Source organism: Rhineura floridana, chromosome 6, assembly GCF_030035675.1.
Source record: "Rhineura floridana isolate rRhiFlo1 chromosome 6, rRhiFlo1.hap2, whole genome shotgun sequence".
Taxonomy (NCBI): Eukaryota; Metazoa; Chordata; class Lepidosauria; order Squamata; family Rhineuridae; genus Rhineura; species Rhineura floridana.
In genome coordinates this window covers 35860737-35882334 of record NC_084485.1, presented here as the reverse complement: position 1 = coordinate 35882334, position 21598 = coordinate 35860737, and the positions used below count along the sequence as shown (strand labels likewise).

At 43.1% G+C, this 21598-nt stretch overlaps 1 protein-coding gene across 2 annotated transcripts; it reads left to right on the top strand.

Moving 5' to 3' along the window:
* The first annotated feature begins 9373 nt into the window (after positions 1–9373).
* Positions 9374–21097, top strand: TP53TG5 (TP53 target 5). 2 transcript variants are annotated; one of them, XM_061630312.1, is made up of 5 exons: positions 9374–9682; positions 14652–14720; positions 15371–15507; positions 17731–17990; positions 20879–21097. In XM_061630312.1, coding segments are annotated over exons 1-5 (504 nt in total). In that variant the 5' UTR covers positions 9374–9646; the 3' UTR covers positions 20881–21097. The 2 variants fall into 2 exon arrangements, with proteins under 2 accessions (XP_061486296.1, XP_061486294.1); XM_061630310.1 differs by having other exon boundaries at positions 9380–9682; positions 17731–18052; positions 20879–21091.
* The last annotated feature ends 501 nt before the right edge of the window (positions 21098–21598 follow it).

The window sequence follows — 21598 nt, the reverse complement described above, 5'->3', positions numbered from 1 at the left end:
TGATTTTACGAAATACACTCATGTTTATTTGCTTAAGCAGAAAAGTGAAGCAGAGCAGAAGCTGAAGCTGTTCATTAAGAGAATCGAAACTCAACATGGCGTCACTGTGAAAGCGATACACTCAGACTGGGGGGGGGGAATTCACGAGCAAAGCATTGGGTGACTTCCTCGAGAGTAAGGGAATAAACCAGAATTTCACTGCTCCTTACAGCCTGTTTTCCAACGGATCTGCTGAGAGAAAAAATAGGGTGCTTCAGGAAGCAATGAGAGCCATGCTGATGGATTGCAGTTTAGGGAATTCTTTCTGGGCAGAGGCGATTTTGTATGCGAATTATATTCACAACAGGGTGTTTCATAGTGCTCTTGGCATGTCTCCTTATGAGAAAATCACTGGTAGAAAGCCTAAAATAGAACACATTCAAAAATTTGGGGCACATTGCTGGGTCCACATTTCACAGGGAAAAAGAAGAGGCAAGCTGGCGCCCAGAGCACAGCAAGGTTTTGTTTTGGGATTTCAGAATGCATATTTCAGAGTTTGGTGTCCAGAAACACAGCAATTAATCCTGAGCAGAAGCATTAAAGTCTCAGAAAAGCCTTGGGATCAAAGGGAAACAGTCATTCTTACAGGGTCAGATGACACACAAGCACAAACATTTAAGCCAAATCTAGACATAAAGGTGGAGGGCACACATATTCCACTCAGAGATGCGTTAAATGAGCTCATTTGTGGGAAACGAAGATCGAAGAAACGCAAGGCTGAGGAAATGGAGGATCCTGGGCACGCTGTGCCAAGCACAAGCACAAATGGGGGGGCAGAGAGAGCAAAAGCCCTAGTGCCTGAAACTGCCTGAAAGATTCACAGTGGGGGTGGTAACCAGTCCTGGAATGCATAAACAGGTTGAAATGGATCCTGAAACGTTATATTTTACTTGTGTTCAACCAAAGTTTGATTGAATAAAGTGTTAGCTAAATGTACAGAGATGTTCTGAACTGTACTGAAATATAGACTGTATTGCAAGATGTATTGTGGAAATGTATTATTGTTATTGTTGTCATGAATTACAGACATGATGGGAAAAAGGGGGGATTGTTGACCATTGAACTGTACTGTCACTGATTTTATTTTCCATCAAGTCTGCAAGTTTGGAGAAGTAACACTGTTATGTCTTTGCTGGCTTGAGAGCAGATACTCCAAGGCCAGCCGTTGTCATGGTAACGTGAGATAGCAACTGGGAAAGTTCTAACAGAGTCTGTAAGTTGTGTCTTCTGTATTTTGCCTCTGAACTGAGAGGTTGTCTTCTGTGTCATGTCTTTGAACTGAGAACTTCTCTCCTGGGGAGGGGAGCAGCTCTACATGTAATCTTAAAGCCTTAAGCCATAATGTCTTGTAGTAAAGACTCTTAACCTGATCTAATGCCTCTGTGATGTTTCTTGCTGAACTTAACTCCAATGTAACGTATGCTGTTTCACGCAACAACGCACACACGTCAACAGTCAAAACTGAGGTTGGTGGGGCAGTGTCCTATTTGCCCTAATGGATCCAACTCTGTTGGCCCACAAGGTGAGGCTTTGCTGTGGGCCTATGAGTATACTATCGCTTCCAAAGTATAACACAGTACATGTGTGGGGAACCTGTGGCCTTCCAGATGACGCTAGCTACAACTCCCAACATCCCTGGCCACTGGACCTCTGCCATAGTACCCTGGAATACCCCTTGTTGCAATCACATTATTTATTTATTTAAATCCTCTTACAGGGCAGCTTTCCCTCTGGAATTCATCCAAAATTTGCATCTAGACATATAAATTACCACAGGCAAATACAATGCAATGCAAATTTGCACCATGGGCCTGTTTTGCACATCTCTTAAGGACCTAGCCATGCCATGCCCTTGATCCATGATTTAAGCCATCTTGCATTTATGAGGGGGGGGGGAAGGAAGAGGGGAGATGTTCACTTTTTACCTTCACACTTTATTGCAGAGGGAATTCAAGCATGTAGGGCAGACATCACAGTATAAGTGGAAAATCAAAGTCTCTCCACTTGCCTGATGATATCAGTGAAGACTGCTTAACACTTCTCAAAACACATGGGACATGTGATGATCAATATACTATATCAGCAAGATTCTAAGCAGTAAATAGCCCTAGAAGCCCATTTTTACATAATATCTCTCTTACCCATTCTAGATATCCTATTCCTGAAGTGCATCTATTATGAAGTGTTTGGTCTACTTTGATCTATTATTGACTGGTTTGAAGGACATCTTCACACTGTGCATAATTAAGTTATGGGATTCTCTGGCACAAGAGATGGCTATGGCCACAAGCTTCCATAGCTTTCAAAGGGGATTAGATAAATTAATGGAGGATAAGCCTATCAATGGCTATTATTCATGATGATTATATGGAATCTCTTTGTTCAGAGCATTGAGCCACTGGAGCCATTGAACAGCAGTTGCTGGGAACAGCAGCTTGAGAGGGATATTGTCTTGATGCCTTGCTCCCAGGCTACTCAGAGGCATTTGATTGGCCACTGGAGAAACAGGATACTGGACTAGATGGACCCTTGGTCTGATCTGGCAGGTCTCTCCTTATGTTCTTATCCCTGTTTAGGAGTTACACCATGGGCCCAATCCTAAGAACATAAGTGGCCCATCTAGTCCAGCATCCTGTTCTCACAGTGGCCAACCAGGTGCCTGGGGGAAGCCCGCAAGCAGGTCCAGAGTGCAAGAATACTCTCCCCTCCTGAACCCCACCATCACCTCAAAGTCAATGAGAGCCAGTGTGGTATAGTGCAGATAGACTTAAGGCTTGCTAGTAAATCCATCCCTGGTTTTATGTTAAGCTTTCTCAATTTCAGTAGCCTAGCTGGGGTGGGGTACCTTTTTGTTGTAGCTATTGTTAAACATGGTTTAACAATAACAAGCTATGGTTAAAGAGAGAAGAAAAGCAAAAGCAAAAGGAGATAGAAACACTGTTAGAACCCTAAATATAACTATAGGGGAAAAGAGAACTATTACAATAGTTATTGTATAGAAATAGAAGAGGACAACAAAAAGGGAAGAACAAGAGCCCTATTCCAAAAGATTAGAGAAATGAAAGGGAAATTTAAACCAAGAGTAGGGATGTTGAATAATCAACAGGGGAACACACTGACTGACCGAGATGAAATAAAAGGAAGATGGAAACAATACACTGAAGAACTCTATAAAAGAGATGCAATGATGACAGATTCATTCATGGAGGAACCGTATGATGAAGATCCAGAAATTTTAGAATATGAGATGAAAGCTGCTCTTAAAATACTTGGAAGAAACAAAGCACCAGGAACAGATGGCATACCAATAGAATTGCTACAAGCTACTGAGACTGAATCTGTCCAGATTTTGACAAAAATTTGTCAACAAATATGGAAAACTAAACAATGGCTCACAGATTGGAAGCGTTCAATATATATCCCAATTCCAAAGAAAGGTGATCCCAGAGAATGCAGTAATTATCAAACTATTGCCTTAATATCCCGTGCAAGTAAAGTAATGCTCAAGATTGTACAACAAAGGCTGTTACCATATATGGAGCAAGAAACTTATATGTATGATTTTATATGTTCATGTAAGTAAATTTGTCCTTGCTGTTTTATTTATAGCCCCTGATGAAGGCCTGAAAATCAGCAGGCTGAAACGTGTTGGGTTTAAACATACAATAAATTTCAACTTTTTTAGCATCTTGGTTTTGGATCCTCTTCTTAGCCATATAAAGGAGGGTGTTAAAAAACCGATGACTGCAGTGTAGAGATCAAAGTGAAGACAGCAAGAACGTATGAGTTTACCCAGGCCGTATCAAATAATGAAAGGGATGAGTAGGGGTTGGTCAAGGGTGGGAGGAACATCTCCAGATTGGGCCAGTTGTAGTCTATTCAAGTCTCACTGAGGGTAGAAACACACTCACTGTTCTGCCAGTTCCGGTGCATCTCCACCTCTTCTGAAAATGGGGCACACGATGCTAGTTAAACCCTGCCCCTTTTTACTGTAAAACTTGGTGGGAGCAATTTGAGTGTGTGTGTTCTTTTTAAAAAAATTCAGCTTCAAAGAGATTTCACAACTGATCAGCAGATCACCTGTTCCCCCTCCAGATGTGACTAATGGAAACACTTTGATCTGGCAACTAGTGTTTTTACAGCCTACATCTGCGGGCACAGCAATCACAGCTGAGCAGCCAATGACTGCTTTGGAAATCTTGCTTGCATACAGAGAGGGGCATGCCAAGAATCTGCCTCTTAACAAAACACACACAAAAAATGTTTTAAGGCATAAAAGCACTAATCACCAGCAATGAATTGATTCACTATGTGTTTAAAAGGTTCAATTAAAACTGGGCTTTAACCGGAGCTGTCCTTTGTAACAGAAAGTTCAGTGCTGACGCAAACATTTTGGTAAGTCATTTATTTGCATCTTTTTATTCAAACGATGCACTAAATAACTTTTGCAGATTTGGAGGAAGGGAGAAATGTGACTCATAGAGCAGCCCTGGCTGCCTCAGGCCGTGTGTGTATCTGTGGAAAGATGTGAAAAGGCAGAAGAGGAGATAGCAAGCAAGAAGGCATCACTGATTACTTTGACTGTGGAACTACACGTTGCATTCAGATGAAGCTCCATGTCAGGAACTGCTGAGATTGGTGCACAGCTGCTCCATATGGTGAACCACTGAATTGCAGGTGGCAATTTCTTAATGAAGTACTCTGGGTTGACTCTGTCCACTGAGTCCAGCCATTAGATCCTCCTGGACAGGAAGGAACATAAGAAGTTGAGAGCCTTGCTTGTATAAGAAGGATTTCCTGAGCTCTGGTATGTGCCTATATTCTTTTTTGTCATTTGGTCCCAACTTCTGGCTAATTCATGAACTCTGCCTCTTGCTTTAGGAAGCTGCCTCGTACTAAGGCCATTGGTCAATCTACTGTATTGCCTACATGGGCTGGCAGTGGCTCTCCAGAGTTTCAGTCTCTCCCAGCAAAACCTGGAGATTTCAGGGATCGAACCTGGAACCTCTGCATGCAAAGCATGTGCTCGACCACTGAGCCATAGCACTTCTCTTCTCTGCTCGAAATCACTCTTTCCCGCAATTGCTTTTCATGAAAAAAACAGACACCCAGACAGCCTTTGGGTCTTCATGACAACTGTTAGACCCTAGGCAACACACTATTTTTCTGTACATTTATAGGATTTATACACTGAATCCAATGCAAGTATTTTCAAGCAATGAAGGCTGGTGGCTCCAATGTCAGTGGGGCAGTGAATCCGCTCTGGGTTTAGTCCAAAAGGAGCTGTCCAAGGTGCAGATTTACTGCCATACTGACATCGGAACCATCAGTTTCCACTGCCTTCAAGATGATTTACAGCAATCAATAAAAGCAATAAAGCACAGGCAACCAAAACAAGAGCAACAACAATAAGACAGCAGAATCAGCCAACAAACAAAATAAAAAAAACATCAGGTGAAATTATAAAAAGGATCTGAAATAACATTAAAAGTCTAAGGGAAAGAGGATGGTTTTTACTTGGCAACCTAAAAGATGGCGAAGATGGTGCCAGGCAAATACACACAAAGATTCAAGATGTGGTGCAAACTAGATAGGGCCCCCTAATCATTATCAGCTTTGACGTTAGAGAGACCCACAGGATCACTGCTGATGAGATAAGATAGTTTGAGTCTGTGCAATGGAATGTCAGATGGTTGCTGCAAATCGTCAGGAGCAGTGATGCTTCAAGGATGCCATTCAGTCATTGGTAGCATTGGAAACAGTGAGGGAACATGGCCTGAGATAGGCTCGGAGCCCTGATGTCGGTACACTTCCCTGTCTTCCCATAGACTCAGAACGTGGCTGATCTTTCCTGTGGGCAATGGAAAATAACATAGAGAGGGTGCTCATGTGAAGCCTGGGGAAGGGCTATAGCTCAGTGACATCTGCTTTGCATGCAGAAGGTCTCAAGTTCAATACCTGGCATCTCCAGGTAGAACTGGGAAATATCCGTGGCCTGAAACCCTGGAGAGCTACTGCCAGTCAGTGTAGACAGTACTGAGATAGATGAACCAAATGGTCTGACTCGGTATAAAGCAGCTCCTAACGAAAGAAGGGTGCACACACATGCAGAGTTGTCTTAAGTCTGCCTGTGGCATCACAACATTATCCTCATTCCACCTCAGCCACATACACTGCACTCTTACGGGATCTGAACTGGAAGAGTGTGTCCAAATAATCCGTATGGTTGTCATGGATAAGACAATGAAAATATCAAGCTCAGTGTGTAGCAACAGTGCAAAATGCAAACACCAAGTTAGACAGTATTAGGAAAGGGACTGAAAATAAAGCAACCAGCATTGCCTTTATAATATAAGCCTATAGTGTAACCACATTTGGAATACTGTATATAGTTCTGGAAGTCCTGTCTAAAAAAAGATACAAGAGTTGGAAAAGGTGCCAGAGAAAGGCAGATGAAATTATCAAGGAGCTGAACATAGGAAGTTGCCTTATATCAAGTTAGGCCATTGGTTCACCTAACTCAGTATTCTCTACAATGATTGGCAGCAGCTCTCCAGGGCTTCAAGCAGGGGTCTCTCCCAGTTCCAGCCCTACCTAGAGATGCTGGGGATTGAACTTGGGACCTTCTGCATGCAAGGCAGATGCTCTACCATTGAGCGATGGCCCTTCCCCAACAAGAAGCACATTCCCTGCAGGGAAGGGGAAGCTAAAGCTTTGTAGAAAAAGATAGCTAAGAAAGGGCATGATCGTTTGCAAAATTATCCAGTTTTTTTTCTCCCTGGATTCTAGTCCTGTGAGGGTCACCTAATGGAAATTATTGGCAGTAGATTTGGAGCAGGCAAAAGACATCATTTCTTCATGCAGTGCATATTTTATGATTTGCTGCCACAATGGTCCCTGGATTTGATGGCTTTACAGGGGCATTAAAGGTCTTTCAGATGCTGTTGAACCACAGCTTCCATTGTCCCTGTCTTCCCTAATTACTGGCTATGCTAGCAGGGACTGATGCAGTCCAACCACCTTTGGAAGTCAATAGGTCCCTCACCTGTGATCTATAGGTCTGCACCACATGACACATTGCTGGACCAGGAATGTAGGCTGCAGCTCAGTGGTAGAGCACTCTAGTAGATGCTCTTGTTCAGGTCCCAGGTTCAATCTCTGGCATCTCCAGGTAGGTCTGGGAATGTCCCTTGCCTAAAACTCTGAACAGCTGCTGCCAATCAGTGTAGAAAATACTGAGCTAGATAGATCAATATTTTGACTCGGTACAAGATAGCTTCCTGTCTACCTAAGAAAAATGTATGGAGGAAAAAAGTTATCAATGGTTCTTAGTATGATGACACTATGGAACCCCCAGTTTTGGAGGCAGTGTACTTCTGAATGCTGCTTACTGAGGGGCAAATGACGGGCAGGAAATGTTACCTTCGTGCCCTGCTTGTGAGCTTCTTGGCAACATCTTTCTGGCAAGATGCTGGACTAGAAGGACCCCTGGCCTGATCTAGCAGGGTTTTTCTTGTGGTCTTTAAATGTCGCTTAAAGCATCACCTGTAGTGAAAGTTCATTTGAATTTATTAATCAGTTCAAAGCCAGACAGTTGATGGGCTAAACATTTATTTTAATTAGTTGACAGCTCTATTAAAAACAACACGCATGTAGTTCTCCTTTACCTTATCATGCCTTGTAGTTTCCATGGTGATTTTGGTCTAGACATAGAACTGAGCAACACTGCCCCCTGCTGATGAAACCGAGAAGCATCCTGCGGTTTTAGTGGAGGGCCTCAGTGGTTTCCTTAATGTTGCTTTCAATCATACCAATTTATGTAACAAAGCGCTGCCTATTTGACCTCATCCCTTTCCACTTTCTCCATACATATATATGTAAGAGTTATTCTTTCCTTCTCTCCAGATTGTCCTTCTAACTGGGGTATAATGCTTAACAAGGAATATAGCTAATGATTTCCTTCACATTGGTAGAAAATATTGTTTATCAACACAGTGCAAGCCTGAACTACAGATAGCCCTAGAATGGCTGGCTATGTCCTCCTCTGATCCTGAGAATAAAATGTGCCCTGACTTGTTTCTTTGGGGTTTTCTCTTCCTTTTGCTAGCTTGTTTTCCCCTCTTCTGAACATTCAAAGCAGAAGGTGACTGAACCAGGAAGAGCCCTGAGGAAAAACTTAAAAGCAGGGAGTCACAGAGTGAAATGCAAATAAGACTTGGACAACTACTGGAACCTTAAAACTGCTAGATGGTATTCAATGCTGGTCTTACTCTAGTCCACTGGAAAAGGGTGGGTTCTGAAAACACATATTTCAGGTGTCAAAGATTGCTTTAAAAGGAGACTTGATAAATTAAAGGAGGACTGGTGTGTCTTTGGCTATTAGCCATTATGGCTAAACAGAACCTCTATGTTCAAAGGGAGTATACCCTTGAATACCAGTTATTAGAGACATTCAAGGTGGAAGAGCTGTAGCCTTCATATTCTGCTTGTGGGCTTCCTAGAGGTACCTGGTTGATCACTGATGGAAAAATATTGCTGGAGTAGGTGGGCCTTTGGTCTGATCCAGCAGGCTCTTGTGTTCTTATATCAGGGAGAAGTAGTATGTTCTGACAATCACAGTTTCACCCTGACTGATTTTTTATAAGGATTTGTGAACACACAAGGCAGAGAACATAAGAAGAGCCTGCTGGATCAGGCCAATGGCCCATCTAGACCAGCATCCTGTCCTCACACTGTCCAACACAATGCCCATGGGAAGCCCCAAAGCAAGACCTGAGCACAACAGCACTCTGCCTGCTTGTGATTCCCAGCAACTGGTATTTAGGAACATACTGCCTCTGACAGTGGAAGTAGAACATAGCCATTTTGGTTAGTAGTTGCTGACATATGCCACAGTCCATAATAGGGTTGCTAGGTCCATGGCCTGATCCTGATCCTGTATCTTTAGGAGAAGAGAAGGTCAGCCAAGTGCAGGTGTTCTTGCAACTCTAATGGGAAAAACCACAAGGTGGTATTCTACCCCCCTCTCCAACTTTTAAAGATACAGAAGACCTCTTGGAGGCCGGCCCTGGCAACCAAGAGGTCTTCTGTATCTTTAAAAGTTGTGCAGTGGGAAGGGAGAATTCCAGCTTGTGGTTTTTCTCATTACAGAGTTGCAAGAACACCTGCACTTGGCTGGCTTTCTCTTCTAAAGATACAGGATCAGTCTCAGGCCAAGAACCTGGCAACCCTAGTCCATAATGTAATGCGAAATAACCAGGTTTATTTCTGCTGCCTATGCAGGCTCCTGCCACTGCCCTTTCATCTGCCACTGCCTCTCAGAAAAATCATTTTTCAGACATGATTTCTATAATCTCCCTCCTCTAACCCTCTTCCCTCCCAGCTCCCAAGATTGTGACTCTCCCCTGTCTTTACCGGCACCTGGCTTCTGACTTCACAAAGAAATGATGTCACAGCACCTTAGCTTCACATTACTCATGGCTCCCCAAACCCTGAGAGGGGCAGTAGCATCTCAGAGCCAGAGGGAGCAGCCACCTTTCTCTCAGATAACTTGCCTGGGTGCTACAGACCCAACTGCTGAAGCTCTTATAAAACCACCTGAGTGAATATGAAGGCCTTAGAGAAGAAGAAAGAATGTCCCAAGGTATCTCATCTTTTATGAAACCAAGAGTTGGCATTTACCCAAGGCTGAAAGCGAGGGGTGGGTGGGTGGGTGGGTGGGTGGGGTGGGGTGGGATGAATGCTGAATATTGACCTGGCAGACTAAAACCAGTGGGTAGTTGTCTGAGGTTTCAGGGAAGGGGGCTCTTAGACTGCTTACTTTTTGGGGAGTAGGGTCCTCATGTCTCCTGCATCCTATGAGCCAATCAGCATGAAAGGGGAATGTGTTAGCCACTGAGAAGAATTTTCTAACATGCTTCCTTGTCCTTTCCTGCTGATTGGAGCTAATCAGAATGAAAAGAGGCGAGTCAGCCACTGAGAAGACTCTTTTCAGTAGCTAACATTCTCCTCTTTCATGCTTATTGGCTCCTAGGGATATATGTTGTGGGAGAAGACATTAACAAGGATCTCATGCTCAACCCCACAGCACAAAAAGGGACTTGGCTGTCACTAACATGAAGGGGCACTTCACTTCGGAATTTGCCACTGCACTGCTGACTAAAACAATCAGAAAGCTGATTTTAAAGGACAAACATCTAACTCTCTAAGTCAGGGGTTCCCAAACTGTGGTCCACAGACCACAAGTGGCCTGCAGGCTCCATTCAGGCTGTCCACAGCATATCTGTGAAGAACACTTACAATTTGAATTCTATGGAATGTAATACAATAAAAAACAACATAAATAAAAGAAGTATTTAAAAGGCAATTTAAAAATCATACAGCATCTAGCACAGCACATTACAATTGCTACAACAGGCAAAAAGAAACATTAAGTGATCCACCAAGCTTCTCAGCAATTTTCAAGTGGTCCATGGGGAAAAGAGTTTGTGAATCACTGCTCTAAGTTGTATAATACCACAAATTGTTATGAGGATCCTTCCCCCCCCCAACAATTAGTTTTTCATATTGATTACATACTGTGCTCTTTTTGGGGGTATAAATCGAAGTGCCAATACTCATACCTTGATAAAAATGCTGTGGGTGGCAACGGCACAAAATGGTTTCCACGGATAGCCAAAAAAGGGGTGCCGATACTTCATACCATCAAAGAAAAAGCCCTGATTGCAGTGTTATGTAAGTAGTTGTAGACCCAGCGGAGGACATAGCAGCAATACTGTGAGTTCAAATGCCTCTAAAGCCATGGCTTTTATTAAGAACATAAGAACAGCCCTGCTGGATCAGACCAAAGCCCCACTGAGTCCAGCACCTTGAGTCCTACAACAGCTAATCAGATGCCTCTATATTCATTTATTTAGAGCATTCATATCCCCTCTTCAGCCAAAAAGGCTCCCAGAGTTGCTTACATACAGTCATTTGAAAGAAAACAGTTCCTGCCTGCAGGATTACAGACTGAAATACATGACACATAACAAATGAGAGGGAGGGAGGGAAGGGAAGGGAGCCAACTCACACAGCATTTCTTAAAGAATAGCTCTTATAATGGGGTAGCCCACAAGCAGGACATGAGGGCAATGGTCCTCTGCTGCTGCTATTCCCCAGTTACTGGTATTCAGAGGCATGCTGCCTCTGATCCTGGTGGGTAGCATATAACCATCACCATGGCTAGTAGACATCGATAGGTTTATCATTGTGGGAGATGGGCTGCCTAAAGAGGGTCTAGTAAGTTATAGGAAGTGCTATGCACTCTCTTCTGACCCTCCAAGACTAGAGTTGTGCATGCCTTGAGTGGACAATGAGATACAACATTACTGATGCACACCACATCAATCATAAGAACAAGTGTGTTTGTATGCTCTTTAATTTTAGTGGGGTTTTTATTTCTCCTTTCACCCACTTGCTCACATCTGATCTTGTTCAACTTTTGAGACCTTTGTTGAAGGTCCATCTCTGGGTGCTCCCACCTATTGATGTTGGGCTGATGGCCTTCTTAGTAGTGCCTTGTTGATCAAACTCCTTCCCCATGTCCACTTATTTGATTATATTTTATACGATTTAGATGCTAACACACACTTGGTGCTGCTTAAATTATTATTATTATTATTATTAGCTTTTTTGCAATTTGTGATTTTGTTACATTCTGATATTTTTATTGTATTTCAAATTATGATGTAGGCCTGTTTGAGAACCTTGGATTGGAAGGCACATTAAAAATATTGTAATTAAAAGATACATTAAAATAAATGTACAGTCCACTCCAATGTGAATTCCATCAGTTTTAACTCCCAAGTAAAGCTCTCTTCAGATGGTAATCTTTATGCAATTCAGATTGCATGGAGAGAAACAGTGGGACATGCACACTAGCCTCACCCCTGCTCTTGTGTCCCACACTGGTCCCGCTGCCCTACCATCCACCCACTGGGTTCTAGTTCACAGGAACAACCAATGCCAGTGGAGACTTCAGAACCTTGGACAGCTCCTTGAAAGTTCAGACTAAAATTCAGAGTGGATTCACTGTCCCATTGATATCAGAACCACCAGCCTGCAGGCCTAATTAGGCCTGACATGCATTCCAAAGGTTTTCCTCCTTCAGGCCCTCCCTGTTGGAGTGAGGCTGACATGGTGGGAGCGGGGCCAGCACACATGGCCCTGCTATCCTGCTCTCTGCATAATGTGAACCACATGGAGACAGATGCCTGCATAGGGTGACCATGAGACTGCAGCCTTAGGGCACTCAGCAGATCAAAGTAGATTATCTTGCCATTCGGTCACAAAGCTGAGCAACCCATCCTTATTTGTCAGATGCATTTTTATTTATAGATCCTACCCCCAGAACTGGTTCTAGACATGATTTAACAGTTATATAAATAGGCTGCTATTCTTGAATGACATAAGTACTCTAAATTATACAGCCACAAGAGTAGCTGTATACTATAGCCAGCACGGATTTTTCGCATTCTGCAATGTTAGATTGAAAATACCATTCTGCTGCTTCCCATAAGCTCATTTCAAATCCAAACTTTACAAAACTTTTAGTCCTCAACTCAGAAATGCTTGCTTAACAATCCTCTAAGTTTCAACCCTCTATGTGTTCACACAAAACACTCAGACAGATCCAGACTTCAAAGTGTAAAACAAGAGGAAAAAAATATCCAGACCCCTGTTGGATTTTTTTCTGTCAGTGGTCTCATAATTTGTTGAAATTAATTAAAAATCAGCCATGCTCATAGAGTACCTGGAATCCTATTACTGATCTTGCCCCATACTCTGACCTTCATCTTCTACAGTTTAAAAGTTAAAAATAATGCCTCGCTGTTTTTAATTAATTTAAGAAATTTAACATTGGACTCTATGATAGCACAGGCATGCTCAGTAAGAACCAACTGCCAGTGTTCTAAAAGCCAGACTCACAACTGTTTGGCTTGGCTAATCAGAGGGCCACAACCACACCAGACTTTGATTTCACTTAAGACAGTCATGGCTTCTCGCAACAAATCCTGGGAAGTGTAGTTTGTGAAGGGTTGTTAGGAGACTCCTGTTTCCCTGACAGAGCTGCAGTGGCCTGGGGGGTTTAACAGTCAGCCCCTCTTCTGGGGATTGTAGCTCTGTGAGGGAAATATGGCATCTCCTAGCAACTCTCAGCACCCATCACAAACTACACTTCCCAGGATTCTTTGGGGGAAGCCATGACTGTCTAAAGTGGAATAAAGGTCTGGTGTGGATGTAGCCAGGGACAGCTTTGGTTTAAATTTGGGTGGGAGGCTGCATGTGTCTGCTGTAGAATAAAAAAGTGGGGGAAACTCTAAAAAAACAGTTATACTGTTCACAATGTTTCTCTTCTGGAAAAGAAAGGGGCTTTGCCTCTGCCCAGTGCCCAGCCACCCTGATTGCAGGTGTTGCCACCACTCACCATATGCTCAGAGGCACATGTTGGATTGTGAAAGACCAACCCAAATTGTGTTTGCATTTTTACAGATTTGTAGGGCAGTATAATATCTCTGAGAGGAGATCGAGTCTCCTGCTCCCCTGGTGCATTCACTATAGCTGCCGAATTTACTTGCTTTTTAAAGTTTGATAGAATTATCTGTTAGCTATAGGTACGTTCTTAAACTGCAAGGGTTTTTTTTTTGCCTATTAGTGAATAATACTTGTCTTTGGGGAGGCTCTTTATAACAAAGTAATAAAACAACACTGTTCAAAGTCCAGGTTCTGTTCGTGGCTATGACTCAATAGCCCAGTTCATGTGTTCATGTGGGGAGCCTCAGAAAGTAGAGTTGGCTTCCCCTAGCAAATGTTCCACTCTCCAATGCCTGAAGAGCAATGCGGATGGCAGTGGGGACACCACAGAGGGCACGGGTTGAGAAAGTGTGGTACCCCTCTCCTCCAATAAGGAACACGTGAACAGTGCACAAACATCAGTAAGAAAAGGCCCATTAAACCCCATCTAGCCTATTCACCCAGACACATTAGTGATTTTTTTAACCTGTTGCCCAGCCCAATTTTAGATTGGTTGGACTTTAGTCTAAGGATGCAGTGCAATGACCACTTACATTCAATCCTCTAATGTAGCAGATGGAAGGTCATCCTTCAGCATAGGCACCAGGGGAGTCTAATCTGAAGAATGAGAGGCTGCAACACTGAGTGTGCATTCACACTGTACATTTACTCCACTGTTATTCCACTTTAAACAATCATGGATTTCCCCAAAGAATCCTGGGAAGTGTAGTTTGTGAAGGGTGCTGAGAGGAGACCTCTGTTCCCCTCACAGACCTGCGGTTCCCAGACTTCTCTGGGAAGAGGGATTGATCGTTAAACCACACAAGGAATTGTAGCTCTCTGAGGGGAATAGAGGCCTCTTAATAGGGGAATAGACGCCTCTTAATAGGAAACTACCTTTCCCAGGATTCTTCGGGGGAAGCCATGACTGTTTAAAGTGGAATAATAGTGGAATAAATGTATTGTGTGAATGTGGGCCAAGACAGCTGCCGTAAATGAACTACACTGAGTATAAGAGGTCTTTTGTTGCCCCCATAACTTTGCTCTGTCTTTCCCAGATCAACAATGTGGAGAGCAGAGTATCTCAGACCAGCAATTTGGTACTCATAAGGAACCACTTAAGAAGGGTAAGATGCCATTCTGTTATCTCAAGGCTTAAAACCTCAATTACCTAGGATGATTTGGGGAGATGTCAACAGCTGAGAAAGATTAGATCCAAAAGGGAGATTCCAGTAGGAGGCCTGAGCCCCACCATGACTACCAATTTAGAAACAGATAGAATGTTTTTTCACAGGATTATAATTCTAATCCTAGAAGAATGTAGGCTCCCACAACACAATATGATAAATTATGGCTCCATATTGACCATCTTTTAGCATTAAGGACCCAGGCCAAGAGGCAACACAAACACACAACAACAAAAAATTATAGAGCTTGCTGTAATAATTGTTTGTCTGTGTGTCAGATTTTGACTGAAGTTAAACAAAAACACAGAGTTAATTTTCTATGTTTTCCATTGTTTTCCTGTTAACCTAACACAAGGAAGAGGTTAAATACTGAGAATCCAATATAAATAAACAGTTAAATACTGTGGCCCACTCTTTAAAGCAGCCTTCACCAATCTGGTGTCCTCCAGTTGTTTTGAACTACAACTCCCATCAGCCCTAGCCAGCATGACTGGATAACTAGGTAGGCTGTCTCTCCCCCTTATCCCCCCCCCAATTCTATCCCAGCTTTTGTGAACTTCTTCCAACTCTCATTTTCTGTACTTGGACAGATAATCAAGAAACTGGTTCTGCTCAAAATGCTCAAGAGCCCAAATCCCAGAATCAAGTGGCTCTGTGAGTTAGCCCACAAGTACCGGAAGATGTTAGCACTTGGGGGCCCTCTGGACACAGTTGCTTCCCCCTCTGGGTGAGTGAACATAGAGAGGGATCTGTGTATTTTGCTAGAATGCAACAAATAGGGATCTCTCAAGATATGTGTGTGTGTGACTATGAAGACTGACCCTGATTTTGTTTTTGTGAGAATACATACAGCCAACCTATACCTTACCCCAAAACACATACCGACTGACCCATATCGATGGCCCAGAAGAAAAGAAGAACCAAAACTCTTCCGCTTTTACAAACTTCCTCTTCCTGGTTTCCAGGAGGGGATCTTCCTTGCCACAGGCAACCAGGCTAGTGACTATTTATAAGCTGTGTACTGATAGAAGTAGTAATAGTCACTTCACTTTCACTGGGGGAAACGAACCCCAAATGTCCCTTCTTCTGAGGAAAAATGGAAATGGACTGCCTTCAAGTCGATCCCGACTTATGGCAACCTATGAATAGGGATTTCATGGTAAGCGGTATTCTGAGGGGGTTTACCATTGCCTCCCTCTGAGGCTAGTCCTCCCCAGCTGGCTAGGGCCTGCTCAGCTCGACACAGCTGCACAAGCCAGCCCCTTCCTTGTCCGCAACTGCCAGCTGGGGGGCAACTGGGCTCCTTGGGACTATGCAGCTTGCCCATGGCTGCACAGGTGGCAGGGCATGTAACCCCTGAGCCACTCACTGTGGGGATGATCTTGAGCTGGCCCTTTACACCCAGGAGACACGAGCAGGGATTTGAACTCACAGACTCTGGACTTCCAGCCAGGCTCTCCTCCCCACTGTGCTATACCAGCTGATTCTTCTGAGGAAAAGAAATCATGAAAAAGATCCACTCTACTCAGAGTTGAGCTCCTGTTAAGCCAATAATTTCTATCTGCCTTCTTCCCTGCTGGCATGTTTGAAAATTCAGAACTTGTAACGGCAAGCTTAGCCAGGCAGATTTCAAACATTTCTATCATTTGGTGAGGCACTTGGAACATAGGAACCTGCCTTATACTGAGTCAGATCATTTCCCCATCTACCTCAGTATTGTCTACACTGATGGGCAGCAGCTCTCCAGGGTTTCAGGCAGGGGCCTGCCCCAACCTTACCTGGAGACACTTGGGATTGAACCTGGGACTTTCTTCATGAAAAGCAGATGCTCTATTATTGAGATGTGGTCCTTCCCCTACCGAGGATAATGTTATTCTGCCAATCTGTCTAATAGCCTGGAAGGAACAGACTGCTCCAAGGCCACGTACACATTAGGGATGGGGGAGAAATTTGATTCAGTTTGCATTTAAAGCTGAATCTATCAAATGTGCACTTTCCAAAACAAAATGAGTACTGAAACACGGCCATCCTTCAGCATTTGAATTTTTTTGAATTTTGCTGTGTAGTTCCTTCACCAAACAATACTATCAGGTGAGAGTGTGGATAAAAAGGAATGCATTAGTGAAAACAGCACACAGCATTGTATTTGGAGAAACTACTTGCAAAAATGTGTAAGTCAAAGGGACAAAATGTGTAAGTCAAAGGGACAAAATGTGTTTATTAGGAGAAATTCACACTAAAATGCTGAAGAATTTTCATGAGGATTTTTAAAAATTTCACAGAAATATGGGGAATTGAGTTTAAGATTGGAGAAATGAGACATGGAGAGAACCAAAGCTGACCCATCTTTCCATCCCTAGTACACACCATACATTTAAACCACATTTCACACACACCCAAAAAAGAATCCTGAGAACCATAGTTCACTAAGGGTGCTGAGCATTGTAGCTCTGGGAGAGGTAAATTACAGTTCCCAGGATTCTTTGGGGAGGGATGTGCTTTAAATGTATGGTGTGTACACAGCCCAAGTCACTCACATATGTCTGTACTATATTGTTCTCTAGCAGAAACACAGCTATATTCCTCTGAGAACCTTTTTCCCTGCAAACCTGACACCCTTCCCAGCTGTTCTTCCACATACCTTTTACTGAATGGTTCCCCATCATAGTTGCCTTTGATTTTCTTTCTGTTCCATACAAGCTCAGAAGCTTCCACACTGTTCTGTGGCATTTTGGTTGGCCTAATAAAGGCGTTGCCCTTGTACAGATTTTGGAATGCTCTTGGTTGATAGCACTGAATTGAATTAATGTCAAAGCTAAGAATCGTTTCCCTGGGCCGTTTCCAGGAAAGCAGCAAATGAGTGGCCCTTATTTTCCCAAGTTACATGGTAGAAAGATGGGAGAAAACAATTCAGATCCATAACAATGCTTCCATTCTACTCATGTGATAGGATGTGTACCACCTCTGAGGAACCTCCAAGGCCTAACGCAGATGTGACTGATGAGCCTGTTATGGATGTTGAGGAGGTTACTATAGACAAGGAAGCTGAGTCTAATCCTTCAGCTGAGACATCCCTTGAGGCTCCGTCTTCAGAAATGTGCGAGGCTCTCTGCTTGAAAGGCCTGCCTCTGCGTATTCATATGCCTGCACCCAAGATGCTCTGTAGACCATCATCTCTAAGATGGATCAAGCCTTGCTGCACCCGATCATGTAATGAGACTCTGGAGCATGCCATCACAAAACATTATTCAGAGTGTCAGAAGCGGTATCCAGTAAGCTACCAAACTTTGATTGTGCTTGCCAGGGAGGTGGGCAGAGAAAAAAAATCTGGAAGTTTGCTTCTGGGTGGATCAATTCTATGCAGCTGGGTCTCCCTTAAATACCAGGCGTAAGACTTTTTATGGAGTTTTGTCAGTAGCCAAAATACATATTCGCAAAGTACTCTGGGAATGTTTCCCAGACACTTACTGCAATGGTTCTGCAGCAGTTCCAGTCCTGCTTCACCCTGAACTGATTCCAGAAACTGTAGGCAGCAACTCAAGCCTCCTTGGCTGGCAGACTAGGTTTAATCCAGTAGAGGATTTAGGTTAATCAACAGCCAGTGGTGTAGTGATGAATTTTGAAATGCAGGAGTTCATAATGAAAGCCTCCAAAAGCCAAGGAGAGTCCAAAAATATATTTATGCATTTGTTAGAATCAGCATGAGCAGTGATGTAGTCATCCAGGGTCTCAGGGGGTCTTAGACATCTTTTTTGGGGGAACAGGGTCCAAGCAGGGCCCTATGTCTCCTGCATCCTATGAGCAAATCTACACAAAAGGGGAGTGTGTTAGCCACTGAGAAGGGTCTTCTAACATGCTTCCTTGTCCTTTCCTGCTGATTGGAGCCAATCAGAGTGAAAGGAGGTGAGTCAGCCACTGAGAAGACTCGTTTCAGTAGCTAACACTCTCCTCTTCTGTGCTTATTGGTTCCTAGGGACATCTGTTGTTGTGGGAGAAGGCATTAACAATCTCATTCTCAACCCAGCAGCAAAAAAAGAGGGAGGGGCATGGCTATCATGAAGGGATCCTGCACTTCTAAATTTGCCACTACACTATTGAGCAAGAGCGCAATCCCATGCATATTTTCCTGGGATTAAGGGCCATTGAACTCATTATTGAGTATTTCTGAAAGCATAGGCTCAACTTGTAAAATACACTGAGCTTTAAGAAAGGATCTTCAGCCAGATGAAATGCAGTCTTTAGCTTTTAATTAGAAACTGAAACTGTTTTGCAAATAATTGTTACCATTTAAACTGCTAGCCTGAGGTAGAAATCCCATCAAAGAAAAGAAGTATCCAGCTTCTGCTTGATAATTTCCCTCATTCTCTGATTTTTCTATGCTAATCTGTCACAAAATTGGAAGTCCTATTATCATCTCTTTCACTTGCCAGAGAAAGGAGGGTCTATCAATTACCCCAGTGCTCTGGCAGATGGCATCATCACTCCTACTCTGAAAAAAAATCCCACAGCTGTCCTCCCTTGTATTCCCCCACTGCTATACTGTTCCACTAGGTCAATCAAGGGTAGGCAAGTTTAGGCAACAAGGCCAAGCAGGAAATCCATTGGCTGTCTCCTTGAACCGCGTGTTGTTCTCATTTCTAGTAAACAGTGTTCCTGAACCATATTGGCAATAGGAAATGAGAGTTCTCTTACACATATAGCATAAGGGCATCCCAACTGCATTTTAGACAGTATTTTACAGAGCTTGGAAGATTACTTTTAAAAAGGAATAAATTACAATTACTGTTACACGGCCCCCAAAAGGAATAAATTTACCATTACAATTGTTCTGAAAGTAATTGATTATCATTACTCAAAAGTAATCACTACAATTATACTTACATTACTTTTAAAAAAACTAGAGTGCATACAAGGTGCTGGCCTTGACTGCTGCACACCTAAGTCACCTAAAGCAACATTAAAAATAAACACACAGACACAGAGGTAGTAGAAGAAATCTTTTTGACATAAAATAGGTGGTCTCTCCACTGGTAAGGGCAGCGGGGCGGGAGGCATAGGCCACTGCTCAGATCTCTGCACATCAAACCAAGTGCCACCCCCCCCACTCAGCCAGCAAGCATAATCTCTCTCACTCAACCATCTCCCGGACCCTGCCCTGCCACCAACTAAGGGATACCCACCCAAGCAAGCAAACATGAGATGCAAAAACGTTAAAACACTGCAAATGCAGCAAAGCAGCTGGGGAGGGCGGCGGAGGTCACTTTGTGTGCCAAGTGCAGATACAGTATTCACACACACACACACAGAGTCATCTTTCACTTCCACAGTTCTTTATCTCCATTTTGCTGCTGCCTCCTTCTCTGTCTTTATCCATATTCTTGCCCTCCGGCTCCTTTTTCCCTCCACTCTATTCTCCACCACCACCATCTATTTTTTTAAACGATTGTTTTCTCCACTGCACCCCATCTCGCTCTCCACCTCCTCCCTCGTTGCCTCCTAGCCATCCACAGAGCACGAGGGAAGAGTGATGCTGCACAGAAGCCTAGTTTGAGGCACATTACTTTCATGCACAAATCAGAGGAGCAGAAGACTTCCCCTGCTCCCCATCCCAAGTAATGCCCAAAAGTAATGCTGGAAACATTACAAATACTCCTCAAAAGTAATAAAATTACTCCTCTTTCTATTACAATCAAAATGTAAAGGAATTACCCACTCATTCTGCAAAAAAGTAATGAATTACAAGTAATTACTTGCAAGCTCTGGTATTTTAGCACAGTATTCCTGCAGGTTCTTTTGCATGGGATAAATGGAAAGATTTGGGTGGATAACCCTGCTGCAAGGTGATAGTTGGACTGAAAATTGGGATGTTCTGTAGGCTCAAGCAGGGTGGAAAGAGCATCTTCCGGGGCCCTGGATGGGGGAGGGATCAGTTTTAATTTCCAAAGTGAAAAGGAAGACTTCAAGAGGCCTAAACCTATTAAATACTATTAGTAATAGTAGAAGATAACAATAATATAGCAGCAGTAATAGTAGTATTTTGGAATACTAAGTTGGAAGTTCTTACATTTAAAAATGCTTGCTGCATCTTGTCTTTTAAGAACCTGGAATGACTGGAATGACGCTAATTTCAGATGTCCTGAAGATAGTGAGAGGAGCCTTGAAGACATAGATCTATTGCATGTTGACTCATATTCCTACAATAAAGCGGATATTGAGCATCCTTCAGACACAAAACTTGTCTTTGGCTTGAAATAAAGCGTGTGTGTGGGGCAGGGAAGGGATGTGGAAAGGAAGCAGATGAATTTAATTTGCAAACATGAACATTACAGCTTTCCCCCAGTTTGCACAGCAATATAGCAAAGCAGTTAATATTAATATTATTAATAATAATAAATAAGGCCATTACTGTAGTCTTCTCTACAAAAAGATTCTGCCCAGTGTTCTGAGAGCACCAAACTAGTTGCCACTTAAATTTACCACAATGCCCCAGAGCAACACTATATCAAGGCATTGTTGGGAAATTAACATGGTGGCTAGACCCAGCTGTCTGGTGCTGTTTTGCAGAAGCTATCCATCAGTGCCCAAGAAGGCCTATTAAAGGGGCAAGGTACCTATCACAGACCTGGGGCCATCTTTTCATATGTTAGTCACACTGGCATTAAGTGATGTGAGATACTTCAGAGTGATTCAGCTAATGGGAGTTCTGCGGATCAATGACATATGTGAAAGGATCTCATTGCACAACTGGTGAAAAAGTAGAATTTGACTCAGTATCTGAAGACCAGGATAAGTAGGACATTTCTTTTCCACCTATGTGT